Source organism: Chenopodium quinoa, unplaced genomic scaffold, assembly GCF_001683475.1.
Source record: "Chenopodium quinoa cultivar QQ74 unplaced genomic scaffold, ASM168347v1, whole genome shotgun sequence".
Classification (NCBI taxonomy): Eukaryota; Viridiplantae; Streptophyta; class Magnoliopsida; order Caryophyllales; family Amaranthaceae; genus Chenopodium; species Chenopodium quinoa.
In genome coordinates, this window is record NW_018743893.1 from 839068 (window position 1) to 859945 (window position 20878).

The 20878-nt window shown below is 34.2% G+C and overlaps 2 protein-coding genes, 1 long non-coding RNA gene and 1 pseudogene across 3 annotated transcripts; 3 read left to right on the top strand and 1 right to left on the bottom strand.

The window, feature by feature from the left end:
* Positions 1–92: 92 nt before the first annotated feature.
* Positions 93–3573, top strand: LOC110686678 (annotated as a pseudogene).
* Positions 3574–4311: 738 nt separating this feature from the next.
* LOC110686681 lies at positions 4312–20493 on the bottom strand. Its single transcript, XR_002504272.1, has 5 exons — positions 19859–20493; positions 19240–19343; positions 14897–14996; positions 10214–10313; positions 4312–6063 (listed from the first exon to the last, which is right to left on the bottom strand). It is a non-coding gene; the product is annotated as an uncharacterized LOC110686681 (long non-coding RNA).
* On the top strand, positions 6628–9664 carry LOC110686679 (cytochrome P450 CYP72A219-like). The gene is made up of 5 exons (XM_021863287.1): positions 6628–7069; positions 7870–8087; positions 8180–8424; positions 8497–8890; positions 8980–9664. Exons 1-5 carry the CDS (start codon positions 6742–6744, stop codon positions 9403–9405), a joined length of 1611 nt encoding a protein of 536 aa, XP_021718979.1. The 5' UTR covers positions 6628–6741; the 3' UTR covers positions 9406–9664.
* LOC110686680 (cytochrome P450 CYP72A219-like) lies at positions 10873–14565 on the top strand. Its single transcript, XM_021863288.1, has 5 exons — positions 10873–12423; positions 12851–13068; positions 13156–13400; positions 13479–13875; positions 13964–14565. Exons 1-5 carry the CDS (start codon positions 12141–12143, stop codon positions 14387–14389), a joined length of 1569 nt encoding a protein of 522 aa, XP_021718980.1. The 5' UTR covers positions 10873–12140; the 3' UTR covers positions 14390–14565.
* Positions 20494–20878: the final 385 nt, after the last annotated feature.

The window sequence follows — 20878 nt, forward strand, 5'->3', positions numbered from 1 at the left end:
GTTATGTTAGTTTTAGTAATTTTTGTATCAAAATCCTAGTTTGTTATGTTCCAATTTCGATCAATGAACTGATTAATAGGAAGCAATAAAAAAGGAGAGTTTTTGGAAGCAATGCAACAACGAAAATTAAACAAAAAGAGTAAACCAATAATCCAAATGTGCAAAAGTCTTTCTTCTAAGAATGCAAATAAAGGATACTTGAAGTAAAACAGCAAGTATTATGTCATTAGAAAGAAAGAGGTCCTGATTCACATCTTTACCTCAAATAATATAATGCCCTTTGTTGTTTTGACGTTTACACCAGCCACCAACTTTGACTCCTACAAATATCTGCCAATCACCAATATACACACAAGTGAGAGTCTTCGTCTGACATCAAGAATACAAGAAAATCAAAGAAAGAAAACCAAAAAAACTGTCTCAGATTATTGAGTCATAGTACAAGACTAAACTGCAAGTGTGCATCTAGGAAAACAAATGAACCATCAAAATTTTTAACATTTATATACATCAGATGAAATTGCTTAAAAATTCAGATTGCCGATTGGAAGCTAGACTGTTCGGAGCTAAGGTAGGTAATACAAAGATTGTAAAAAGATAGAAAAATGAACAAAAACTAACTTAAATTTGGTTAGCAATCCCTGCATACAGGTTAGTTCCTATTTTGCAACAATCCGTAGGTGTGTATCAAAGTCTTGCACATGTTCACAAATAAAAGTGTCAGACTTAGAAGTCAAAATGCAGTCTTTCTCAGGCTCCTATGAATCTTCAATATTCCTCGTTAAACATTAAAAAGGAACAATAATCAACAAATAAAGAAATATAAAACAAAATTTCCATGTTACAACAAAGTTTTTTATTTTTAATAAAGAAGTTGATGGGAATAAGACAACCTCATTTGAATGGTCTGACATCATCCCTTGCGTAGTTGCATCCCCTGTTTTTACTTGTCAAAAATATAAACAAAAAGGGGAAAAAAAAAATCTCCTACAAAACAGGAAATCTAGGCATAAAATTTACAAAACCCAAAATAAAAAAAAAAAAAAAAAAAAATATAGAAATGGCACCAACAAGCTCTGTTTTATTAACAGTAGTCTGTGTATTGGTAGTGACAGTGTTAATCAAAGTGGTAAATTGGCTATGGTTGAGGCCCAAGAAGCTAGATAAATTGCTCAGACAGCAAGGATTTTCAGGTAATTCTTACAGACTCTTATTTGGAGACCTCAAAGATTTCGCCTCAATGCGAACTCAGGCCTTGAAAACCCCAATGATCAGCTTCTCTGATGATCATTATTCGCGTGTGGAACCTCTCCGCCATCATCACCTCACTAAATATGGTAATTCATCTAATATTATGGCGTATAACAATTTTTTGATCAGCTGATGGACTTGCTGCTATATATTGCTACTATACTTTTGCTGCTAAGATGTTAAATACTTAAATTTACACCTGTGGCAAATACATGACCAATAAAACAGAACAGATTGATTCAAATTATGGAGTGAGTAGAATTGTTCATGATCCAGCTAAAATTATTGCAAGTACTCCTTTGGTCTGGAATTATAGTCAGATATACTGCTATAGGATCCGGAAATTAGATGTCAGACTTGTCACGTAGTCTCAGATAGTGAATGGTTGGGCTAAGTTTGAGTTAAATTATTACTCTGTATGAGGATATTAAGGATATTTGTTCGAATTTCCTCCGTTTCTATTTAGATGACACGTTCAATTTAGGCACACACTTTAAGACGAGGAGAGTGAATGTTAAAGAAAGTGGGTAGACCATGTGCTTTACTGATATAGATTGATTTGGGTTGGCGTTTACTGCAGGAAAGGATTACTTTCTTTGGTTCGGCCCTGTACTGATGATAAATTTCGAAAGACAAAGGTGAACCCCATTTTGAAACAATTTGTTCCAGGGCTGAGCAACTTAGAAGGAGAAAAATGGGTGAAACATCGCAGACTGATAAACCCTGCTTTCCATATGGAGAAATTAAAGGTCACTCCCTACACTGTTTACTTAATTTTTGTTAGATACGGTATTGAAAAGGAAATTCAAGAGTTCGCAGAATCTAAGACAACTCATCTACTGACCATTTCATCTACAGAAATCAGTCTAACTATACATGAGATACTAACTTATTCAAGTAATATATTAGCAATGAAACTTTTTGGATGATAATAATTAACTTATGATGCTTGTTACAGCTTATGTTACCCGCGTTCCATGATAGTTGTGCAGAGATCATTAACAAATGGGAGATGGTAGTAGCTGAAAAGGGTTCAGGTGAGGTAGATGTGTGGCCAGACCTAATGAAACTCAGTGCTGATGTGATCTCTAGAGCAGCATTTGGTAGCAACTATGAGGAAGGACAAAGGATATTTGAACTTCTCAAAGACCAGGCTGATTTAACTCTTCTTATGACACAATCAGTTTATATCCCAGGAGCGAGGTGATTAATAATAGAATCCTGCAATATTTCTACAGATTAATCATTAGAAGCTGGGTTTAATCCTGCTCCTTACATGCAGCTACATTCCGACAGCTAGGAATAGAAGGTTTAAGGACACTGAAGATAAATTACATGCATCACTGCGTACAATTATCAACAAGAGGAAGGAGGCCATTGAAGCTGGTGAAGAGGCGAAGTCTGACTTGTTGGATATCCTATTGAACTCTAATTATAAAGAAATCCAACAAGCTGTTGGCAATGACAAGTTTCGGCATGTTGGGATGAGTATTCAAGAGGTAATTGACGAGTGTAAGCTCTTCTACTTTGCTGGACAGGAAACCACATCAGCACTACTAGTTTGGACTTTGATATTGCTGAGCAAGCACCAAGATTGGCAAGCCCGAGCACGAGAAGAGGTTTTGCAGATCTTTGGGAATACTGTTCCAGACTTTGATGGTTTAAACCATTTGAAGACAGTAAGTAGTGATATTTTCTTATGATAACGAATGATATCAAAAAGAAAAAAAAAAAACATCATATAATATGTTTCATTTAGGTGACTATGATACTATATGAAGTCCTGAGACTCTATCCACCAGCACAACGAACAACAAGACAGATCGATAAGGATACACATCTAGGGGAGCTATCAATACCCTCAGGCACGTTGATCAGTATCTCAATGCACTCTGTCCACCGAGATCAGGAAATTTGGGGTGATGATGCACAAGAATTCAAACCTGACAGGTTCGCTGAAGGAATATTTAAGGCAACAAATGGAAACAACTCCTTTTTTTCCCTTTGGTTGGGGACCAAGAATATGTATTGAGGAAAGATTTGCAATGAACGAAGCAAAAATGGCATTGTCCATGATTCTACAACGCTTTTCCTTTGAGCTTTCACCATCCTATGTTCACGCACCCACGACTGTTCTGTTTCTACAGCCCCAACATGGTGCTCAAATAATCTTACACCAGCTTTAATTGTATACATTTAAAGTGTATTCATATTATTACATCATATTGTTGTTAATCCTTAAGATATTTCAGCCTCTTATTACTCCAAGCATCGACCTATAAGTTAAGTTTAGAAAATGAAGTTAATTTGAACTTTTGCTAATTTTCAACTATTGCAGAAGTCACAGTTTGTACTAGGCATGTGTTTGGACTTTTTTAAGGTACATCATATCTGTAGTCAGATATGCCCAATCATCTAGCAAACTCTGCATTTTTTTAAAAACAGACAAATTGTTGAAGATTCACTTTCGTATATTGCACCACAGCACACTTACAAGTTACAGCCCATCCATACTCCAACTTTTGATTTTCACCTCAATTTTTTTGACTTAAAATCTTTGCTCTAAACTCAGTCAATGGAACGATCTCTTGTTCCAATAGGTTGCAGATCAAATATGAATGGAGAAAAGAGATCAGTTCACAAACAAAGCCATAAATGCTTGAACATTTAATCTTTCAGTTATTTCACCAGGTACCCTTAAGGTATTACAAAATTCATGTGGTACTCTTGTGGTTTCCAAAATTCACAAAGTACCGTTGAAGTATGATGTTAATGTACGAAATGTCATTAATGACTAACGGCATTAGATGAGCGTTAAGATATAGTTTGTAATGCACGAAAACCCTTAAGGTATATGAAATTGTTTAAATAATGGATAACAGCTTGTGTTTTGAAATGGCCTAAATGTAGCCATCCTCCACAAATTTGATGGCTATTTATTGACCCTATTAAAATTCTCCCCCCCCCCCCCCCCCCCCCCCACCCCTAACACTTGTTCTTTCTTCTTTGATTTCAAAGTTTAAGCAATGAGCTCACAATGTCACACATCATATACAACATTTGAATCTTCCTACGTTTAAGTGGCAAATAAACAAATTGCAAGTAGTGTTGGAAAGTGGTTAAATTTCCGGTTATGTGGTCAATCTCCAATCTAGATTACTTCATTATAACAACCCAATATGAAACTCACTAAAAGCAGAGTTTTCAGGTAAAGTTGCGCTCACTTCTCGTCAAGGTCTGTAATTCATGAACTTCTCATTCCACTTGGCTTTTTTTTTCCTCGTTTTGGCATTTTGGGTAGACAATTGTTTTCTTAACTGTTTAGAAGTCATATACTCTATGTGTTTTTTTTTTTTTTTTTTTTTTTTTTGAAGGAAATATACTATATGTGTTATGAGTAAAGTATATTGTTGCTAGTCCATTGCCGGTATAACTGTATGAGTAATATATGTAGGAAGATTCAAAGGTTGAAAGAAATGTGTGAAATTATGAGCTAACTCACTACTTGAACTTTAAAATTAAAGAAGGAAGAACATATATGAGGAGTTAAAAAGTTGTAATCGGGTCAATAAACAACCATAAAATTTGTGGAGCCCAAAAAAAAACCTATTCGTTATCCATTATTTGAACAATACTCATGTACATTAGGGGTATTTTATTTGTCCATTACAATGTAGCTCTTAACGTCCATCTAACTTAGTCAATCTTTAATGGCATTTCATACATTAACACCATACCTCAAGGGTATCCTCGTGAATTTAGAAACCACGAGGGTACCACGAGAATTATGCAATATCTTAGGGGTACTTGGTGAAAAAACCATTAATCTTTCATAACAGTTACCGAATGATACTATAACTCTATAAGTAACACAACATCAAGTATTGGGTCATAAGAAAGATGATTCAAATCTTAACCTCGAAGAAATTTAATCCGTTTGTGGCTTTGCCAAAGGCACAACCAGAAGATGATCCTTCACCAACCACCAACTTTGATTTCTACTTGCACATTTCACTGCCAACACCAATATAACATATGTTGAAAAATAAAAAATAAAATACGGATGGTAGAAAGAACAAGAAAGGAAAAAGTAGTAATATAAATAACAAGCCAAAGGGAACAAAAAATAAATAAATTAATTAAAGACTATTGCGTAATTCATGCAATCATACAAAGGGAACATTTTACAATGAGACACCCAAATCTGAAAGATAAGGAGGACCATTTTGAAACATAGGTGTACAAAAATTAAGTTAAAAAAAATTTCATGCAATCTATTTGTCTCATTACAAAACTGTTGAGATTATGTTGGCATTCTTATCATATTTTGGGCAGTTTCTTAAATTATAGGATTTGTTTAGATATGACTTTGTTGTGTCAATCTTGCAATTCTACCATAGCTTGAGATTTTATATTATACTATATGGATTAATGAAATTGAGGGTGTGCAACCTTTAAACCCTTTACTCAAAATTCACATGGTATGAAAATTTGATTATGTTGTTTTTCATTTTTTTATTATGATTTGTGAAGGATAGAAAATAACAAATAGCTTTTTAGAACAAACAAAGGTGGAAAAAAAAAATTTAGATTTACTCCAAGGATAACCAAAAAAAAAAAAAAAAGACAATTATTAGCTCTAGGCCACATAATCACAATGATTATAATAATATCTTGATCAAAATCAAGAAGATATGCAAATAGTAATACAGAATTTTCAAGGCCCATGGGTAGGTTGGTGACAGCAAAGTTTGAACCTGCTACTGATATAGTTGTCTGAGGATCCGGACGACCGGTGACGTATAAATAATGCTGTGGATTTAGAAAAATGTATTCAATAGATTAAAAGATATAATTAAATAATTTAACGGAGTGAAACTAAATTATAGCAGGATCAAGGCACCTTGATCAAGTAGCATTCTACCATCTTCCTAAATTAAACAAACTAAATATGTGCTATAATGCTATATATACTTCTGTGCCGATGAAACAATTCTTGGTTAACACTTGTCAATTAACTTCTATCATTAATATTTTTAATCACCAACAAATAAAAATTCATAAAATTTTGATATTCGGAAAATTATAAAACAAATCTAATAAAACTCACATGACTAAGATTTCCCTACAAAAATCAATAGATATAGAGATAATTTAGCATATAGATAGTGTAAATTTCAAGTGTTAAAAAAACGTAAAAAGTATGAAATTTTTTCAGTAGTATTGGTCCTCTTTAAGTTCACAGGGGAACATATTTTTTTGTATCTTTTCAAATTGAACTGGTAGAAAAATTTATTTGTTAATAATTATTAGGTAATAATTACATGAGTTTAGTATTACATTACGACAAAAACCAAAAACAGAGAATAAACAAGCATGTGACATAATGAAACTCCTATGACATCAGTTACATTAGCTTTGTTTAACTCCTCAGTTCTTTTCTCTCATAACAAATCAATCATACTCCTATAATGATATATTTAATTTAACATGATATATTACCAGATTTATGCTATCAAAAATAGCAAAAAATATATGGAAACAATGACAGCAAGCTCTGTTTTTCTATCAATAGTAAGTATTCTAGTAGTGACTCTGTTAATTAAGGTGCTGAATTGGGTATGGTTGAGGCCCAAGAAACTAGAGAGATTACTTAGACAGCAAGGTTTCTCTGGTACTTCTTACAAATTTTTGTTTGGAGACCTCCAAAACTTCGTTGCGAAGCACAATGAGGCCTTAAAAACCCCCATGGATAGCTTCTCTGATGATTATTTCCCGCGCGTGGAGCCTTTCCGCCACCAGCTTGCCTCCAAATTTGGTATGTAATTTAATCTCTTCATTTTTTAAGGTTTGATTTGCTTTTAAGAGGTTTATGTTAAAGTTTGATAATTTATGTTAAAGGATCAACTTAGCCAAAAGCATAAGTTGATGGGTGTAGGATTTCCGCTTGAAGTGAGGATGCGACAGGGCCTCATACCCAACGCTATATATTCCAAATTAGAGGAGGGTTGGACGAGATTTGCACCCGTATTTTTGTGTCATGCTGCCTTTTGATATCATGTTAGACCAACTCAACCAAAAGCTTAAGTTGATGGTTGAAACCCATGATTGATTTATATACTCTATCACGCCCTCTCCCCTAAAAGGATTATTGCTCTGGCCTTTCCAATTAGCTCTAAATTTCTAAGGACACTCATAAGTGAGGGGGAGTATTGAAACCCATTATAATCTCAATTATGAGTTTCCCACATTGGAGAAAGAACAAAGATGGTTGAAGCCCGATTTATATACTCTACCAGCTTAATATCCTTCAATTTAGTATTAGTTGCAAGTTTGCAACAGTTCTACTCTAGAGTCATTGATAGCTTTGACCATATACAAGGAAACACAAAGGAATATGGGATTATTTATGTGATTAGATTATTTTCAAGGCCAATCACATGAATAAGGATGTAATTGATATACGCAATACAAGTATACATTGTGTTTTAACTTTTAAACATTAAAAGTCACAATCAATGCAGATTGCAAAAGTCAAAGTAGACTAAGGATGTACTTGATATAAGCTTAATTTTAGAAAAGAAAAAATAATCGATTTCATGGTTGGACTTGATGAAGGAAAGGACTTCTTCCTCTGGTTTGGCCCTGTACCTATCATACAAATCTCAAAGCCACAATTGATTCGAGAGGCGCTGACAAAAACGCAGGACATAAGAAAGCTGAAGGTAAACCCAATTATTGGAAAGCTATTTCCAGGGGTTATTGGCCATGAAGGAGAAAAATGGGCCAAACATAGGAAGTTGATCAACCCTGCTTTCCATTTGGAAAGGTTGAAGGTCATTCCCTAGAACTCTTCAATTTATCTACTTCCCTTTAAAGTATAGCTGTATAGACTAAGAAAATTATATACCTTTGATGCTTGTTACAGCTCATGTTGCCAGTATTTCGTGATAGTTGTGAAGAGATACTCAGCAAATGGGAGATGTTAGTAGCTGAAAGGGGTTCGGGTGAGCTAGATGTGTTTCCGGATTTGATGCAACTCAGTGCTGATGTGATCTCTAGAGCAGCATTTGGTAGTAGCTATGAGGAAGGACAAAAGATATTCGAACTTTTAAAGGAGCAAACTGATTTAGGTCTTCTTATGCAACAATCAGTTTATTTTCCAGGGAAGAGGTAATCTATAGCATCAACTTATCGATAGTAAGTTGGTAAATAGAGTATTTTAACTGTGCCGCTTGCTTTCAGATTTATTCCAACAACGGAAAATAGGAGATTTAAAATGATAGAAGACCATATACAAAGTTCATTGCGTGAAATTATCAACAAGAGGAAAGAGGAAATTGATGCCGGAAAAGCAGTTAAGGCTGACCTATTGGGTATACTCATGGATTCCAATTCAAAAGAAGTACAAACTGTTGGCAGTAACAAGAAGCGGCGAGTTGGGATGACCCTTGCAGAGGTAGCTGATGAGTGTAAACTATTCTATTTGGCTGGACAAGAAACTACATCTATCCTAATAGTTTGGACATTGATAATGTTGAGCAAGCATCAAGATTGGCAAAAACGAGCACGAGAAGAAGTCTTGCAAACACATGGCAGTAACGTGCCTGACTTCGAGGGTTTAAACCATTTGAAGACAGTAAGTTAAATTATTTGTTTTTTGGTTTTGATGTTGAATCTTTAATGATATACATTTGATCTTCTAACTCCATTATTCGTTTATTTTAGATGACCATGATATTGTATGAGGTACTCAGACTCTATCCACCAGTAATGCAGTTGTTTAGACGGATTCATAAGGATACAAATCTGGGTTCATTATCAATTCCTTCAGGTGTAGAACTAACTTTCTTCCTAAGTACTATTCACCGGGATAAGGAAATTTGGGGTGATGATGCAGAAGAATTCAAACCAGACAGGTTTGCTGAAGGGATTTCCAAGGCAACGAAAGGGAATAACTCATTTTTTCCCTTTGGTTGGGGACCAAGAATATGCGTAGGGGGAAAATTTGCAATAACTGAAGCAAAAATGGCATTATGCATGATTCTACAACGATTTTCCTTTGAGCTATCACCATCCTACATTCATGCGCCCAGGACTAGAATATTTCTAGGACCTCAACATGGTGCTTGTATAATCTTAAACAAGCTTTGATGGTATTGCATGGTGATTGTATAATCTTAGACAAGCTTTGTTGGTATTGCAATCACAACTTTCATATGCATGCTTACTTGCTTAGTAAGAACAGTTGACTAGATTTATGTGGTATACGGGTAAAACAAATGATCATTCAAATTGTTTTTCCTACTATCTTAGACAAATTTTCCTCTTCTTTGTACTTGGATGAGTTTTTTCTGAAATTATAAACTCTGCATTTTCTTTAAACCAGAAAGTCACGGGACATCCACTTCAGTAAATTACACCACAACATTTACTTTAAATTCATCCATAATCATAACAGTTGGATTTTGGTGCAGTGAACATTTTTATATACTTCAGAAATGTGAGCCTAGAAATGAGCATGGGTTTGAAATTAACATTCCAACATATAATCTTGAAGAAACTATGTTTCATAACTATAATATAAACATAAATATGTGATCATTTTAAGGATTATATAATTGTCCATTTGTCTTCAATTCTCTTATGTTAGTATTTTTGTATTAAAACCTTATTTCCAACAGGCTGCACATGAAAAAAGAAGACGAGAAAAGAAGATATCTTACATAAAAGATCAGACAAAAAATAAAGCCAGCTTAAACATACACTAGAACTGTTTTACCATGTACCAGTGCCATAAGAAATATTAACACTTTGTAGGAAACAATGCAACAATCAAAATTAATACGAAAAGAGTATGCAATAAATCTCAATATGTAAAACTCTTACTCTTAAGAATGCAAATCAAATGATAATGTAGCACATCAAATACAGTGTAAGAAAGGGGTATTCACAACTTTACCTCAAGTAAAGTAATGCCCTTTGTTGCTTTGGCAAAGACATAGCCAAAAGAAGATGATCCAACACCAGCCACCATCCTTGATTTTTACTAATAACTTTCACTGCCAACACCAATATAAAAAAAAAGTGAGTTTTCTTTGTCAGAGCATCAAGTACATAAACAAGATTAGTGAAAGTAACACAAACTGACTTTATATCAAATTGTTAAGTCATAGAACAAGGCTAGAGTGCAACTATTCTAGAAGTAGATTTAGGAAAATGAGTGAACCATCGTATCTACAAACTCATATATAATGAAATTGCGTAAAGAGTAAGATTGCATATGTGACATTCCAAGGGAGCTAGCTTGTGCAGAGCCAAGAGAAGTAACATAAGGCTTGTATATTTTCCTCTCCAATTTCACAGTAGAGCTAAAGAACAAGGCTATAGTGGACTGAATCTCAATCTCTCCTCCTTACTGCAGGAGCCCCTACTAAGCACCTAGTTTTTCATTTGAAGATTTTTGAAAATTTAATCATTCAAAGACTTCTGAAATGATTACTAATACTTATCAAATGAAAAAAAAAAAAAAAACATATGCAAAAAACCTATGTGCCTTGTGGTATTCAGGTGCATAAGATTTTCATTTGATGATTTTTGTTCATTTAATGGTTTTTTTTTTTTTTTTTTTTCCTCTCTCAAGCCCATTATGTCAAGTTGCCTATGGTTCATCAAAGTGTCCTATGTGCATACTATATTTAAGTCATATTTAGACAAAGACTAACAAACCTTAAGAAAAAAAGTGCCAGTACTGCCAGATTTTTCGGGTCTAATAAAACACTATCTAAAATGATTGTAAGTCAAAATGTAGTCTTCCACGTCTTCTTTTTTTTTTTTTTTTTTTTTTTTGAAAAAGGTAAAGAAAAAAATAGAACATTAGGACTTAGGAGACCTTCAAGAGGAGAATCTCCAAAGCCCTCCATACCCATTTGGGTCTTAGTTATTCCTTGTTAATCATTGGACATATATCAACAAATCAAGCAAACATTCTAGATTACATTGAAATTTATTTATTTTTATTTTTTTTAGTTTATGATTTTACCAAAAGTAAAGGGGACTACGACACCCATCTGACATCATGCCTTGCATCCCCTCTCTTTCGTTTTATTTCAAAATTTTAAGCAAAAAGTTTACAAACCCAAAGAAAAGGAATGTAAAGAGTAACAAGCTTTGTTAATAACAGTAGTTAAGCAAAGTGGTGAATTGGGTACGGTTGAGGCCAAAAAGCTCACAGCAAGGTTTCCCACATAATTATTACAAACTCTTCTTTGGAGAATTCAAAGATTTCGCTTCAATCCGAACTAGACACTCCGTAAAGAACAACAGAGTGAGTCGAAAAGTGTAAATATTGTGGGATAAGAGGTAAGATTGTAAATTAAAAATGAATAAGGTAGAAAGTAAGTACCAATTAAAAAATAATACCAAAAAAAAAAAAAACATGGGTACATCAATTAAATTAGAGTAAAAAGGACGGTAGCTACATGATAGCCTTACATATTTATGACAAACTAGAGCCCTAGAAATGAAAGAAAGGGCGTTAGACAAAAGCCATGATTAAAATAGTGATAAACTAAAGTATGTGTATAAGACAAGTCAAAGTAAATCAGTGCAACTACACCATATATAAACGAAGTATGAATAAGCCAATTTTTTAATTATATTACTGGTAAACGTCAACAATGATAAAATATTACTCCAATTAGAGCATTACTTAACTTGTTTACCAAGACAAAATTATGATATATTAATAAGAGAATTTGACATTCGAATCAGAGAAACTTCCTCTGTTTTTCACTCTCTCATAACAAACCAATCGTTCCCCTATAAAGATGACTAATAGCTCCAATCTTAAAATTTAAGAAAGCAAACTAACAAAGAACAAAAAAAAAATGGAAACGCTGACTACAAGCTCTGTTTTGACAGCAGTAGTATGCATTACTGTTGTGACAGTGATGATCAAAGTGGTGTATTGGGTGTGGTTAAGGCCCAAGAAGCTAGAGAGACTGCTTAGACAGAAAGGTTTCTCTGGCACTTCTTACAAATTTTTGTTTGGAGGTATCAAAACTTTTGTCACGATGCGTGAAGAGGCCTTAAAAACTCCCATGGATAGGTTCTCTGACGAATACTTTCCGCGTGTGGAACCTTTTCGCCATCAGCTTGCCTCCAAGTTTGGTATGTGATCAAGCCTCTTCTTTTTTTGGTTGGATTTGTTGTTTCTAATGAAGAAATAAACCGTTAAGATGTTGGAATTTGGCAGCATATTACACTTTAATTGTCTTGGGTTAAAATACACTTCCTTGTATTTTATAACAGTTGTCACACATTAATCTTAGTCATAGTTAGACGACTTCAATCATATACAAGGATAAGAAAAGAGAATACATAGTAATATGGGATCTTTTATGTTAGATAATTCCAATTCGATTTCTGAAAAAAAATAAACTTTATAATATATACTCCGTACTTCGTAATTTTTTAAGGAACTTTCCACAATTGTGCAATCAATATATTATTGTGTATTAAGATAAAAAGGTCAAAATTAGTGAAGACTGTAAACATCAATGTGAAACTTAGGATTTCATAATTGGACTCAATGCAGGAAATGATTTCTTCCTCTGGTTTGGCCCTATACCTATGTTACAACTCTCAAAGCCACAGTCAATTCGAGAGGCGCTGACCAAAACGCAGGAAATACGCAAGGCGAAGGTAAACCCCATTTTCGACAAGCGTTTTCCAGGGCTTGTCAGCTATGAGGGAGAGAAATGGGCCAAACATCGGAAGCTGATCAACCCTGCTTTCCATGTGGAGAAGTTAAAGGTCATTCCCTTATATTCTTTAGCTTATCTTCTACCAATAATAATGTATAGATTAAGGAAAATTATTAACTTTTGATGCTTGTTACAGCTTATGTTACCGGCATTCCGTGATAGTTGTGAAGAAATAGTCAACAAATGGGAGATGATAGTAGCTGAAAGGGGTTCAGGTGAGCTAGATGTGTATCCGGATATAATGCAGCTTGGTGCTGATGTGATCTCTAGAGCAGCATTTGGTAGCAACTATGAGGAGGGACAAAAGATATTCGAACTCCTTAAAGAGCAGACTGATTTATCTCTTCTTATGCTACAATCTGTTTATTTCCCAGGGAAGAGGTAGTAATCTATAACATCAGCTAATTGATGTTGATTTGGCAAAGAAACTAGAGTTTTAACTATACTGCTTGCATTCAGATTTATTCCAACACCAAGAAATAGGAGGTTTAAAAAGCTAGAAGATCAGATACAAAGTTCACTGCGTAAAATTATCAACAAGAGGAAAGAGGAAATTGATACTGGAGAAGCGGTTAAGACTGACCTTTTGGGTATACTCATGGATTCCAATTCAAAAGAAATTCAACAAGCTACAGGCAGTAACAAGAATCAGCATGTTGGGATGAGCCTTGAAGATGTAATTGATGAGTGTAAACTATTCTACTTGGCTGGACAAGAAACTACATCAACACTATTAGTTTGGACATTGATAATGTTGAGCAAGCATCAAGAATGGCAAACACGAGCACGAGAAGAAGTCTTGCAAACCTTTGGGCAAAATGTGCCTGACTTTGAAGATTTAAACCATTTAAAGACAGTAAGTTATCAGTTATTTTATCCCATAATGTATGAATTTATACTCTTGTTAATATTTTAATGATATGTTTCCGATTTGTTTTATTTAGATGACCATGATACTGTATGAGGTGCTAAGACTCTATCCACCAGTAATGCAGATTACCAGATGGGTACCTAAGGATACAAATCTGGGTGGATTATCAGTTCCTTCAGGCGCAATGATAACTTTCTTTGTGCATACTGTTCACCGAGATCAGGAATTTTGGGGTAATGATGCACAAGAATTCAAGCCAAACAGGTTTGCTGAAGGGATTTCCAGGGCAACAAATGGGAATAATTCATTTTTCCCTTTTAGTTGGGGACCAAGAATATGTGTAGGGGAAAAGTTTGCAATAACGGCAGCAAAAATGGCATTATCCATGATTCTACAACGCTTTTCCTTTGAGCTTTCACCATCCTATGTTCATGCACCCAAGACTGTTATGTTTCTACAGCCTCAACATGGTGCTCAGATAATCTTACACCAGCTTTAATGGTATACAAGCAGAGAATTCATACTAATTTATCCTACTGTTTGTTATCCTTATGAAATTTCACTTCCTTATCAGTCCAAGGATTTGAACTATTAAAAATTCACTTGAACTTTTCTAATTTTCCATTACATTTGTAGAAGTTATGCAGTTGTCAGTAATGCTATGATTTCTAAATTTTTACCTTATCTATTACTTTGATTAGATAACCAGAGATTCACTTCAGTTATTGGCAATTCTGCATCAATTAGTTTTACTTTCCCTACCAGGCATCTTTCCCGAGCAATGAATCTCAGCATACAACAGATAAGTTGGACTCTGCGGTTTTTTTCCACATTGGCATAACTACTACACCTATTACATTCCAATCTCTTGTGTATTTTACCACAAAATTGAATTTTAAAGGGATAGAAGGTTGTCCAGTTCCTACAGGTTGCATCTAATATAACAATCTTCATACGAAGTAGTAAACAATTCAGCAACTAGAAAATAAATTGTGTATGTACGCACCAGCAATGCCTCAGGAAATAGCCCTGTTACTTTGGCAAAGATAACCAGAAGAAGATGTTCTTCCACTCGCCACCAACCTTACTTCAGCTCAAAAGCATCACTGTAAACACCAAACAATACATGTTAATTTTCGATGCTAGAAAAATAAAGCAATGCAAATTGACTATATCTAAGACATAGAGCTAAAGAACATAACAAGGCTTGGGCACAGCTGCTCTTCACATAGTTCGCAAAAGAATAAACAATAATTACCAGAATCAGAGACCGCAGCAGATGAATATATTCAGAAGATCAAGCTTGTATAATGTCACATTCCTAAAGAATGCACAGAGGCAGAGGCACCGGCAAATCTAATCCAAAATGTGCTACAAAACGAAATGTATCATCTAAGGTTTGCTTTACCCCTATTTATTGAATTACTCTGAATTGGCCATCATTGAAGTTAAACAGCACAAGAACCAATGCAGGACATTCATGAAAAATGCATGTTAATTATTAAGTAGCAAGAAAAAGAAGAGAGCAACAAACACATTAATACATTGGATGAATATGTTGGAACTTTCAGGCAGCAAACAACTTGAATAAGCATAGACATGATTTGTACATGCATCTTCAAGAATCAGCCCTTTCAAATTATCAAGTTTTCTGAAAAGGGGTTGAAAACATATCAAAATTTAGCCTTCAGATTTTCTGCACCACCAAACTTTGTGCATAAAGGTCCACATAAGTACATAATTGATCTATTGTTTGTGATTTAAACCTTTATCAAATCAAAATTATATACATAAACTTAATGTTGTAAATGATAGTTTATATATGTAAATGAACAACTAATTAAGTTAAAACAATCTTCTTTACGGAGAAAATACCAAAATAGAAGAGACTTTATAGAGCTACAGTTCATGAAATTAATCAGATGCATTGTGAATTCATGAAAATTTTAGGGCACACATTCATCTCCGTAAAGGTAAACAAACCAACAAAATGAGTTTCAATGATTACAATCCAAAATCCAAATATTTTTTTTTTAAAGTTTTCCAGTGGGAGATAAAAGGAGTAGTACAAAGAGATACAGTTATGGCATTAAGCCTATTACAATTTGGTTGTTCCCTCTTTCTACTAATTCACTTATACCAGATCAATTGAATGTATATGAGCCAGATCTGCCGACAATTCTAATCTTAACTTCTTTCCCAAGAAAAACAGAAGTAAAATATTAAAATGGAAAGTTAGTCATCTGATGTCATTACATGCGTTCTCTGTAACGCATACTCCCAATAAAAAGGATAAGATGTTTATATCATGAGATCTAAGAGTAAAATTGAACAAAAACAAAGAACCAGAAATGGAAACATTGATAACAACCTCTATTTTGCTATCAATTTTCAGTATACTTGTTGTGACAGGGTTTTTTCAAAGTACTAAACTAGATATGGCTGAGGCCAAAGAAGCTGGAGAAATGGTTCAGACAGCAAGGTCTCTCTGGTACTTAATACAAGCTCTTGTTGGAGACATGAAAGATTACTCATCATTGCACACTCAAGCCTTGGAGAACCCCATGACCAGCTTCACCAATGATTATTTTCCATGTGTTGATCCTTTTGCTCATCGGCTTATCACCAAATTTGGTATGTAATCTAAAATATATTCAAATTCATGAAATTAACACACTTGTATAAACATGGCTTCACCATTGTTCCTATCCTTCTAGATACTGTGATTTCGAGTAAAGGGAGAATTAGTATCATTGATGAGCATTCGTGCAGGAAAGGACTACTTCGCTTGGGCTGGATCTATACCAATGATTGCATCTCAAAGCCAGAGTTAATCAAGGAAGCCATGAAGACGAATGAATTTCGAAAGGAAAAGTTTAGCCCCATTATTGATAAGCTTATCCCAGGGTTTGCCAGCTAAGAAGGAGAAAAATGGGCCAGACATAGGAAGATCATCAACCCCACTAGGGGGTGTCCATTATTCAGATAAAAACCGAAATCCAATCCAATCCACACCGAATTATTAATTCGGTTTGGATCCAAACTTTAATTCGGATCGGATAGGATTGAAATTTTTTGAAAATTCGGATTTTCGGATTGGATCGGATTGACCTTGTTTGGATCCAAAAAACCAAATTAACCGAAATATGAAACCATACTTTTACAAATATTGATTGTTTATATTAATCATGTAAAATTATGTTGAAAATTACATTAATATAAATTATGTAAAACTATATTTTCAATACTTGTATTAATAATGTACAAATTTATAATTGCTTTTTTATTTTTATAATCACTTTAGACCCTAAAAATTTGCAATGTATTTTAATTCGGATTTTCGGATCGGATCCAAATAACCAAATTGTAATTCGGATTGGATCGAATTGGATTGATGAGAAAATCGGATCGGATTGGATTTGAAAATTAAAAACCGAATTTATTTCGGATCGGATTGGATTTGACCAAAATCCAAACCGAAAACCGAATAGACACCCCTAAACCCCACCTTCCATATGGAGAAGATTAAGGTCAATCTCGAAAATTCTTCATTTAAATTTCATCCGAAACAGCCTTCCATATGAAGCAATGATTTCATCACTGTAATAAACACATCTGATAGGAGGCCATTTGAGCAATACTGAATACTCAGATTTCTTTAAAAAAAAAATTGCATTTGGGGTTTGTTACAGCTTATTTTGCCAGCATTTCGAGATAGTTGTGCAGAGATGATCAGTAAATGGAAGGTTATCATTGCTGAAATGGGTTCAGGGGAGCTAGATGTGTGGCATGATCTAATAAAACTCACTGCTGATGTGATATCTAGAACAGCATTTGGTAGCAGCTATGAGGAGGGGCAAAAGATATTTGAACTTCTCAAGGAGCAGACTGATACAGCCCTTCTTCTTTTGCACTCAGTGTACATCCCAGGACCAAGGTAATACATCTATAGCATAATAAAGTATTCCTGAATTAGACCAAAGAAATAAAGTCTGTTATTACATAAAGTTACTTAAGTTAAATTTGTCCTTTTATTGGGGTTTCAAGAAGACATAGATTATAATTATTTTTTTCTTTTTTTCAAATTGAGCTGATCCCAAGAAACGAATTTATCCTTAAGTGGACAAACTCTTCATTAACATGTTGCAAGGTCATGTTTAGCCAACATGTTGACAAACTGATTACGATAAACTAAAAAAAAAAAAAAAAAAAAAAAAGAGAGAGAGAGAGAGGGGATGAAACAGACCATTGTTTTTAGAGTTCTCTTGCATGAGGACAATCAATTTGGTTGTTGTGCTTAAGATCCTCTCCTTCCCATTTTTGGAAGAATAAGCCTAGTCACTCTAGATAGGGGGGTAGGCCTCGAAACAGCTTCTCTTTTTGTCTTACTTCCTTGAATACCCAGTTATTAGGTCTAATCCTCCACAAAATGTAAGGAATATCCAATTTACATTTAGATCAAAATCAGAAGGAAAAACATAGAGTTTCTCACTCTTCTGCTCATTAAGCAAAGTAATGTATGATGCTGCCACGTGTCTTCAGATACATTCCAAAATTCCAACATCAAGAAATAGAAGATTGAAGAACATAGAAGATCAAAATCACAGGTCACTACGTGCAATCATCAACAAGAGAAAGGAGGAAAAGGAGGCTGGAGAAGCAGTAAAGGGTGATCTATTGGGTACACTCATGTATGCAATTAAAAAGAAATTCAACAAGCTGCAGGCAATAACAAGTATCAGCATGCTGGGATGAATCTTCAAGAGGTAACTGAGGAGTGTAAACTATTCTATAGCTACATCAGCACTATTAGTTTGGACATTGGTTTTGAAGGATTGACAAAAATAAAAGTCTAGTTGCATTATCACTTCCTATGGGCACAATAATCACTTTCCCAATAATCTTTATTCACCAAGATAAGGAATTTTGGGGTGACGATCCAGACAGGTTCTCTGAAGGGATTTCCAAAGCAGCCAAAGGTAACAGCTCATTTTTTTTTTCCCCCTCTTCGGCTGGGGACCAAGAATATGTATAGGAGAAAAAATTGCTATGACTGAAGCTAAAATGAAAAGAATTCGCACCCATAAATGTTATGTTTCTGCAGCCTCAACATGGCGCTCAAATAATCTTACACAGGGTTTGAAGGTAAGGAAGAAAAAAGTAATAATCTGATAAGGTCTTAAATAATCTACCTGCAATGTTATGTCGCATATTGATTTCTTTTGTTGATGCAGCAATTAATGAAGTATTATCAAACAACTAATGACAGTAAGATATAGATTTTTCTGTAAAATGGTGTAGCAGTCAATTCACCATAATATGCTCTCAAGCACCAACTGTTTAACTTACCTGAAGAACAAAAACCTTGTTGTCTCTGGACAAATAACACTAAGAGGAAATGCTACTCCGTCAGCAACTAACTTCGCCTTCCATTAATATGCATTACTGCCAGTCTGCCAATGCCAAATAATAGAAGTTTTTACGGTCATCGTATCATTTGAAGAAGAAAACATAGAAAACAATGAGAATTACCTTTATCTCTCTATATATATAAGCATTAAGCACACAATGCCAGCAATTTATCATATTCCACACCAAAGAAAACAAGGTTAAAGAGCAATTTCTCTTCAGAATGCATAACACATTCTGATTTTGTATAATTTACAGTTAAGAACTGATGCAGCTGAAATAAATTTAAGTTAAATGAGATCAAGTTTTGACAAATTACACTTTAATTCATTCTCATTACCACAATTCAAAAAATAAAATAAAATAAAAAATAAATAAATCTCATTACCACAATTTATTACTGGCTACCAAACGAAACGGTAAAGGAAGCGGGAAGGAGGAAGGTAACATAGGGATTCCACAACCTCATCTCTTCCTCTAAATCAGTCATCAAAATCTTAAAATCATACTTACTTTATCTAGAAAATTAACTAAAAAGCACCAATTTTTACTAGTGTACCTGAATCGGAGCAAGGTTTTCACCGGCGACATTGCGAAGATCTCCGGCCATAATTCCGGCGGTAAATAGTTGTTTTCCGGCAATTTGGCAGCGATTTTCTCCTTGTTTGAGTTCTCAATTCTAGCAGATTACTCTGAATTACTGGAAAGTTTCAGGCGTACAGATTACAGAGTAGGGTTTTGGTGATCAATCGCACTTATAATTGTGATTTTGGAAGCGCTGATCTTCCTCTTTCCAATAGAGTAAATGATTAATGAAATAATGTACCACTAGTCCACTGTAATGTATTACTAGTCCATTACCATGTCACAGACTCACAACTCACAACTCACAACTCACAAGGACATGCCGGTCTTTTTTTTTTTTGGAGGGAGAGCCAAGAAGCACAAGGGCATTCCTCACTCTCAAGGAAGTCCCGGTCATGATAAACAAAAAATCTAGTTATTTTAATCAACATTTACTAACCCACATTTAATAAAATATTGTTAATTTATCTAAGAAGTATCATTATACATTTTATTTTCTTCATTTAAATGTGTATTTTCCCGTCACACATTGTTGCACTTGCATTTTCTAAATTTTATTCCCTTCGCTTTTTTAAGTTTTACTCACTTGCAACTCCAATATATATACTCTCTCCGTTTTTTTTAAGTTTTACTCACTTGCATTTTACGCAATCTTAATTGCACTACTTCATCCATTTATATCTTGAATTGTACATTGGTAAGATTTTTTTTTTAGGGTTTGATTTCTAAGTCATAATTTTGATTATAGTCGCAAAACTCTGACATCAGCCCCGCTGAGGGAAATTTTCTATCTCTAATAATTTGAGTTATTAATGACTCTAATAATGTTAAATTAGTTGATAAAAGTTGTGCTTAAATTAGATGGTAACATATTACCATGATACCAAATTACTCTTGCATTATTAATACCAACAAACATAAAATGCTTTATTGATCTTTAGTATTATTTGTTGGTATTAAAATCATACATAGTACCATAAAACTACAATTTTAT

Excerpts from the sequence above, each read along its gene's own strand:
- LOC110686679 (XM_021863287.1), top strand. The coding sequence starts at position 6,742 with ATGATATATTACCAGATTTATGCTATCAAAAATAGCAAAAAATATATG. Across the intron at positions 7,070-7,869 it reads CCAGCTTGCCTCCAAATTTG|GAAAGGACTTCTTCCTCTGG; the intron begins GTATGTAATTTA and ends GACTTGATGAAG. Across the intron at positions 8,891-8,979 it reads GTTTAAACCATTTGAAGACA|ATGACCATGATATTGTATGA; the intron begins GTAAGTTAAATT and ends CGTTTATTTTAG.
- LOC110686680 (XM_021863288.1), top strand. The coding sequence starts at position 12,141 with ATGGAAACGCTGACTACAAGCTCTGTTTTGACAGCAGTAGTATGCATT. Across the intron at positions 13,069-13,155 it reads TCCATGTGGAGAAGTTAAAG|CTTATGTTACCGGCATTCCG; the intron begins GTCATTCCCTTA and ends TGCTTGTTACAG. Across the intron at positions 13,876-13,963 it reads ATTTAAACCATTTAAAGACA|ATGACCATGATACTGTATGA; the intron begins GTAAGTTATCAG and ends TGTTTTATTTAG.